At 37.7% G+C, this 7,162-nt stretch overlaps 1 protein-coding gene across 1 annotated transcript in view; it reads right to left on the bottom strand.

The window, feature by feature from the left end:
* Positions 1 to 7,162, bottom strand: part of LOC106875444 (cytoplasmic dynein 2 heavy chain 1) — a 297,845-nt gene that overhangs the window by 72,939 nt on the left and 217,744 nt on the right. Inside the window, exons 43-45 of the mRNA XM_052974965.1 lie at positions 5,338 to 5,608; positions 2,712 to 2,846; positions 1,269 to 1,517 (exon numbers count right to left, since the gene is read on the bottom strand). Coding sequence (XP_052830925.1) covers positions 1,269 to 1,517; positions 2,712 to 2,846; positions 5,338 to 5,608 — 655 coding nt within the window. The remainder of the gene's footprint in view (positions 1 to 1,268; positions 1,518 to 2,711; positions 2,847 to 5,337; positions 5,609 to 7,162) is intronic.

Here is a 7,162-nt window from a genome sequence, read left to right as displayed (position 1 = left end):
ATTCATCATCATCATCATCATTTAGCATCCATTGACCATGCTGCCAGGGCTGGATGGTTTGACCAGAGCTGGTAAGCTGGAAGGCTGCACTAGACTCCAGTCTAATTTGGCATGGTTGCTCTTCCTAATGCCAACCACTCCAAGAGTGTAATGAGTGCTTTTACATGCCACTGGCACAGGTCCTATTTGCATGACACCGGTATCTGTCATAACTGCAATTTTACTTGGCTTGATGGGTCTTCTCAAGCATGACATAATGCCAAAGGTCACGGTCATTGCCTCCATGAGGCCCAACACTTGAAAGGAGCTCAGCCACTTTGCCTCCATGAGGCCCAAAACTTGAAAGGTGCTTTTTATGTGCCACCAGCATGGGTGCCAGTTATGTGACACCAGCATCGGCCATGACTACAATTTCATTTGACTTGACAAGTCTTCTGAAGCACAGCAGATCGTCAAAGGTCTCAGTCACTAGTCACTGCCTCTGTGAGGCGGCCCAAAATTCAAAGATCATGCTTCACCACCTCGTCCCATGTCTTCCTAGGTCTACTTCTACTACAGGTTCCCTCCACAGTTAGACATTGGCACTTCTTTACACAGCTGTCCTCATCCATCTGCATCACATGACCATATCAGCACAGTTGTCTCTCTTACACGCACACACACACACATATATATATATACACACACACACAAGGGGGTACTGAACAGTTCCTAGCTTTGGATAAGAGAAAATACAGGAGGATCAATTTATTATAATTTTATTTAAAACATTCCCCTCTCAAATTCACATATTTATTGCAGTGGTCCTTCAGTTTTGCTAATCCCTGTAAAAGAACTCGGAAGGTTGGGCCTTCAACCAGGCCGTTTGCGATACCCTTAAAGCCAAGAACTTTTCAGTACCCCCTTGTATATATGTGCATGTATATTTTTACACACACACACACACAATAAGTTTCCATACAGTTTCTTTCTACAGAATTCACTCACAAGGCATTGGTCACCCAGAGCTATTGCAGAAGATACTTGCCCATGGTGCTATGCAGTGAAACTGAACCGGTAACTTGTGGTTACAAAGTGAGGTTCTTAACCACATAGGCCTATGTCCATTGTTGATTTTCATACATATCAACAACAGACATTTTGTTAAATACAAACCTTCCAACTGACCATACAAAATATACTAGCAATTTGAGCCTCACTGTCCACCCATCCAATATGATGGCTACATAATCCCATCATGCAATGGTAAACTTTCCAAGTAAATAAACCAGCAAGCAGGCTTACCCCTTTTAAGTCAAGTTTGAATTGTTTGATGCTGTAAGACCTGGAGACCTTTGGACTAAAAACATGCATTTGGTGCATGAAAGCTACTAGTCTGACAGCAGATCGTCTGCCAACACCAGAGCTGCCGGCCATCAACAGGGAGCCTCCAGCCATGGTCAAGACTCGGTCAACACGAGCAATATGATCGATGACTTCCTTGAATATCAACATGTCGTCCATCTTGTTTTCATAACCTGAAAAGACAAAAAAAGAACAAAAACACACCAAGCATTAACTTTAGTATTTATTCATGCATAATGTAGAATTTATTCAAAATATTGGAATCACAATCGTGGGGCAGCATGAGAAAGCATTATATCTGGGTGTGAAATAAAAATAAGAAGTAAAAATATATTACTGATTTTTAGGTACAAAAGTTACCTTATATTTAAGATTGCATTGTAATTGGGAGAGCATAGTATATGCTTACCAAATACAAATGAGGACACAACATTGTATTATTATTATTATCATCAATATTTTGTGTTTAATCTGTGTTTGATACAATCGTTTGCCAGGTCACAACCAGCAGCCTAGGGCAAGTGAAGGTTAAGAAATGTCTAGACATAACTGAGAGTTTGGGAAAGTGAGGTGGGCAGTACAGAAATACATTCATATAATACAACACAGCACAAAATATTTAAGCTGATCGGAAGTTTTTATGGTTGTCAATGCAATCTTCAGGATTCCTGTGAGATATGAGACTCTTGGGATGTTATCCAGTAATTTCTGACATCCCTTTTTTTTATCAAACCAAAGGTACCTACAACAACAGGGAGAGTTTCTGCTTTAAGATGCAACATCTTTTGTATTTTGATTTCTAGATCATATTATTTTTATGTTTTGGCTTTGCTTTAATTCATACCAGTTGCATCCAAATCTAAACCAAGTCTAAAGATGGCACTTATTCCTTTGGCTTCTTTTGCTGAACTGCTAAGTTACAGGGCTGTAAACAAATGAATACTGGTTGTCAAGTGGTGGGGAGAGAAACACACACACACACACACACACACACACATATATATATATAAACACACACATATATATACATAAATATATATACAAATACATATATATATATATATATAACACACACATATACATGACAGGTTTCCACAGTTACCATCTACCAAATTCACCCACAAGGCATTGATCAGCCTGGGGCTATAATAGAAGACACTTGCCCAAGGTGTTGTGTAGTGGAACTGAACCCAAAACCATATGGCTACAAAATGAGCTTCTTAACCATACAATCATACCTCTATAATAAATTAATGTAATTTTTCATTTAGGCATGCCAATTATGCAGTCCCATGGGTTGCAGGAAGCCCACAACTTGTTTGAAGAAAGGACAACAAAATTTCCACAAAGAAGAAAAACAAACTTACAAAATGCTCGTAGTCCTTTCTCAATAACAGATTTCAGATCATCTCTTGAGAGCCGACCGAGAGGTTTGCCATTCATTTTCTGGGAAGTTGCACTTGAGTTTGTTGATCTGCTGCCCCAAGTGACATGATAAAAAGCTGTGAGAAAGAAAGACAAGGAAATTGGGTAAAGTCTAGATTAAACTTATGACATCTTAACTCTTGATGTTATTGCACAGAAATATAATTTATGTAGTGTTATTCACAGGTGCATGGCTCAGTGGTTAGAGCATCGAGCTTACAATCATGAGGTAGTGAGTTCAATTCCTGGACCAGGCTGTGTGTTGTGTTTTTGGGCAAGACACTTTATTTCATGTTGCTCCAGTACACTCAGCTGTAGAAATGAGTTGCAACATCACTGGTGCCAAGCTGTATCAGGCTTTGCCTTTCCATTAGATAATATTGCTGGTGTGGCATGGAGAGGAGAGGCTGGTATGCATGGGCAACTACTGGTCTTCTATAAACAACCTTACCTAGACTTGTGCCTTGGAGAGGAACTCTCATGTTATTCCATGCAATCCCATGGTCATTCATGACTGAGGTGGGTCTTTATTCACTGTCAAAATATATATTGTCCCATATTGTCCTATTCACAGATAAGTATTTTAGCTTGTCCTATTCTCTGTTTCATATTTTATTGCATATTACTCACTGTTTCAATTAATTTTGAAAGTACTTAAGAACATAGTAAAGTAACTTTGTCTTTATTCAGCTGGAGTTTAGGGCATAAATTAATATGAAACTTTGATGAAAGATTTTTAATTAGCTCACTTTAAAGCATAAAGTTTGTGTTATAGAATTAGAGGTGGTCTCAGTTGGATTGGTGTGAAATGAGTTTAAACATTCTATTTATGGACCTATTCATAATTAAAATATTTTATTTATTGATCTGTTCAAGTATAGAATCATATTTTATTCAGTGCTAAATATTCTATTTATTAACCTATTCACTGTAAAAATATTTTATCATATCTCATCTCATCTTCTTTGTTCAGTTATTCCAGGGAAAGTCAAGAGGAAAGAGTCTTCAAGAATGCCTTCCATTGAGTCCTGTCATCTCCAATTCATATGACTGGATCTCCAAGCAAGTCCAGCCGAGCTCATGGATATTATCCGACCATCTTGTTTGTGGTCTACCATTGGGTCTACTGCTGGCTGGTTTCACCCATAAAACCTGTCAAGCCATTCTTTCTCAAGACATTTTCATCACATGTCCATAGTGTCAGAGCTGTGATCTCTCAATTCAGAGAAGTATTTGCTCTACCTGGAGTATTTCTCTGATTTCTAAGCTACACACTCTATTGAGTAACATTACTTTAAAGACCCTTTGGGGAAACCCCATCACAGCTGCTTGTTTTTGTGATCATATTCTTTCATTCATTACTCAAGATTCATGACAATAGGTAAGGTTAGGCACAAATACCAAACTGAAGAGAATGGGTTTGGTTTTCACACCTACCTTCTGTCTTCTGATGCCTGGTTATTCACTGTAAAAATATGTTTTGCTTATTGACTCAAGTAGATATTGTTTTGAGCTGAGTGGGGGTGCTAGGTTCCCTTGTTCGAAAATATAAGGACACAGATTGTGTTGTATAGCCAGCTGGAGACGATGTCTCCTGGGGCTAAATTACAGCAACATTAGTCCTAAACCAGGACTGCCATGTTATGTTGGCAAACAATCTTTACTATCAAGTAGACCTGTCCTTCACAGTAGGAGGAGTGTTAATGTCACATCCCCAGAATGACTGCCCTGTAAGAACCTTGTGCCGGTGCCGCAAGCCAAATCAAAGTTTTCCGGCTTGCCAGCTCTGATCAAACCATCCCACCCATGCCAGAACGGAAAATAAATATTAAATGATGATGATGACCTATTTACTATTAAAGTATCTATATTGATTTTGTCTTTTTTATCATCATCATCATCTACAACAATATTATTATCACCATTATTCTCTAGATTGTTGGTAGTGAATATAAAAAAATGGTAAAGAGTCACATTAGATAGTCTGAGCTATTATTTAGTTACATACTGTTATGTTTATAGATAAAACTCTGCTGGAAGTAACTTGACTTTTCATCCCTGAAAAGAGCTCACTAGAAATAAATTGTAGTTAGACATTGAGACCCTCGGGCCAAATTAGAGAATAATTACTATCAAGATTATTGTTATGGTTATTATTATCACTATTGTTGGGATTGTGACCATCACCACTGACCCCACCATAAGTATTTGCCATTCATTCTTATACATCACTGATTCAGTGAAGTTGTCCAAATGAAATTACTAAAAAATCAAAACAAAATAACAATAATCTTTGATATCTGCTTGTGAAAAAAAGAAAAAAAAAAGAGAAAAGAAACAGGTTACTGAGAGAGATTCTAAGTTGCTTGCCTTGTTAAAAATAGCAGCCAAATCTCACTCAAATTCTATCCTAACTTGCACACTGTAGTCCCTGATATACAGAAAGATAAAATGATCACAGCTGAAACACTTGACTAACAAATAGGTTTGCTTGCTCAGGACTAACTTGGTGCAAAACAACAGCTAAACATGAAGGACAATAGAAAAGGAAAAGTGAAATATATTTACATTGTAATTTATCCAACACATCAGCAGACCAATCAGCTTGTATAATGGACATGAGGATCTGGTCAAACCTGCTGCGGCTCTCAGGACCAACAATCCGGTCTCGGAACAAGCGACTCGCTTCATAAGCCCAGATTTCCAAAATGTGTTCGCTAGAGTTGCTGCTAGCCGTATCATTGAGGTCATAGCGCAGAAGATTCAGAATCCACTGGGTGAGGTCACATGGTGTGAAGAGGTAGTGACTATAATCATCCACACTGAACTGCGCCTGAAGCTAAACATCACAAAATGGCATTGGAAAGAGAAATTTCAAATTTCAAATTTAATTTGTTTATTTTACAACAAATGTTTTATTTCATTTAATCTAAATTCTTTTAGAGAATTTATTGATTTTCACTCTCTTAGTAACTCATTTTCTCTCTTTCACTAACTCTTACTGTGTCTCTCAGCTGCTCTCATCTTCTCTCTTACATGTTCTTTCTATCTGTCTCTCTGTTTTCCTCTCTTCTTCTCTCACACACAAACACATGCTCATATATTCAAACACAGAGATACTCGCACACGTCATACAGAATTGATACATTGTGTGTATCAGAGGATTTAGAATACAATTTTCTTTCAACTACACATATAAGGCTGATATTATGTTTTTCTTTTACTTGTTTCAGTCATTTGACTGCGGCCATGCAGGATTTTAGTCAAACAATTTGACACAAGGACTTATTATTTGTAAACTAGTACTTATTCTACTGGTCCCTTTTGCTGAATTGCTAAGTTGTCAAGTGTGTGTGTGTGTGTGGGGGGGGGACAAACACAGACACAAAGATACACACACATAAATATATATACATATACATATATACAACGGACTTATTTCAATTTTTTTTTTCATCACTCAAATCCACTCACAAGTAGAAGACACTTGCCCAAGGTGCCACACAGTGGGACTGAACCTGGAACCATTTAGTTGGGAAACAAGCTTCTAACCACACAGCCACGTTATTTCTTCTTTTAGAGAAAACTGAAGTTGAGATGTCCATGCGTTTCCAATGGCATTCAAAAACGTAAATGAAGTAACATAATTTCTACCACAAACTGAAACCTGGTTCAAGGACTCAGCTTACTAGAGACTCATCTCTTACCATCATGCAAGACCTTACCCAAGTCCAAAGGTGAAACACACTGGAGTTGTTGTTGACATAACAAGAAAAAGAGTATAAAGGGAGCTGTATAAAGGGAGCTGTATAAAGTACGCCAGTAGCTCCTTCATAAGTCATGAACATATTAATCTACTTAGACAGACATAAAGGCAGATCAATGCAGTGGCTGCCCACATAGCGTGCAATGGAGGAGTCTTGTTCTCTATGACTTGTGGGGAAACATGTAAACATGTTGCCTCCATGCTGATCCATGTGAAAGGCACCCAACATGCTCTGTAAAGTGGTTAACGTTAGGAAGGGCATCCAGTTGTAGAGACCCAGCCAAAACAGGCTGGAACGTGGTACAGCTTTCCAGCTTCCCAGCACTGGTAAAAAAAACTGTCGTACCTATATGAACATGGAAAATGGACATTAAGTAATGATAATGCTGATGCCTGAAGAGATTATATATATATACATATATATATATAATATAATATAGGATAAAATCTTTATAAGAATTTATCAAGTAGTCAGCGTGAAAAAAACCTCATAATGAAAAAAAATTCATTTTTTTTCCATAAATATATATAATTTATATAAAGGGCATTAACTGTGTAGTAATGCCTCATGCTTCGAGGGACTAAATAAGTCATAGTTTTTTTACTTATTTAGTCCCTCGAAGCATG

Source organism: Octopus bimaculoides, chromosome 20, assembly GCF_001194135.2.
Source record: "Octopus bimaculoides isolate UCB-OBI-ISO-001 chromosome 20, ASM119413v2, whole genome shotgun sequence".
NCBI classification, from domain to species: Eukaryota; Metazoa; Mollusca; class Cephalopoda; order Octopoda; family Octopodidae; genus Octopus; species Octopus bimaculoides.
The sequence above is the reverse complement of the archived record's forward strand: the minus strand, read 5'-3'. Positions and strand labels throughout refer to the sequence as shown.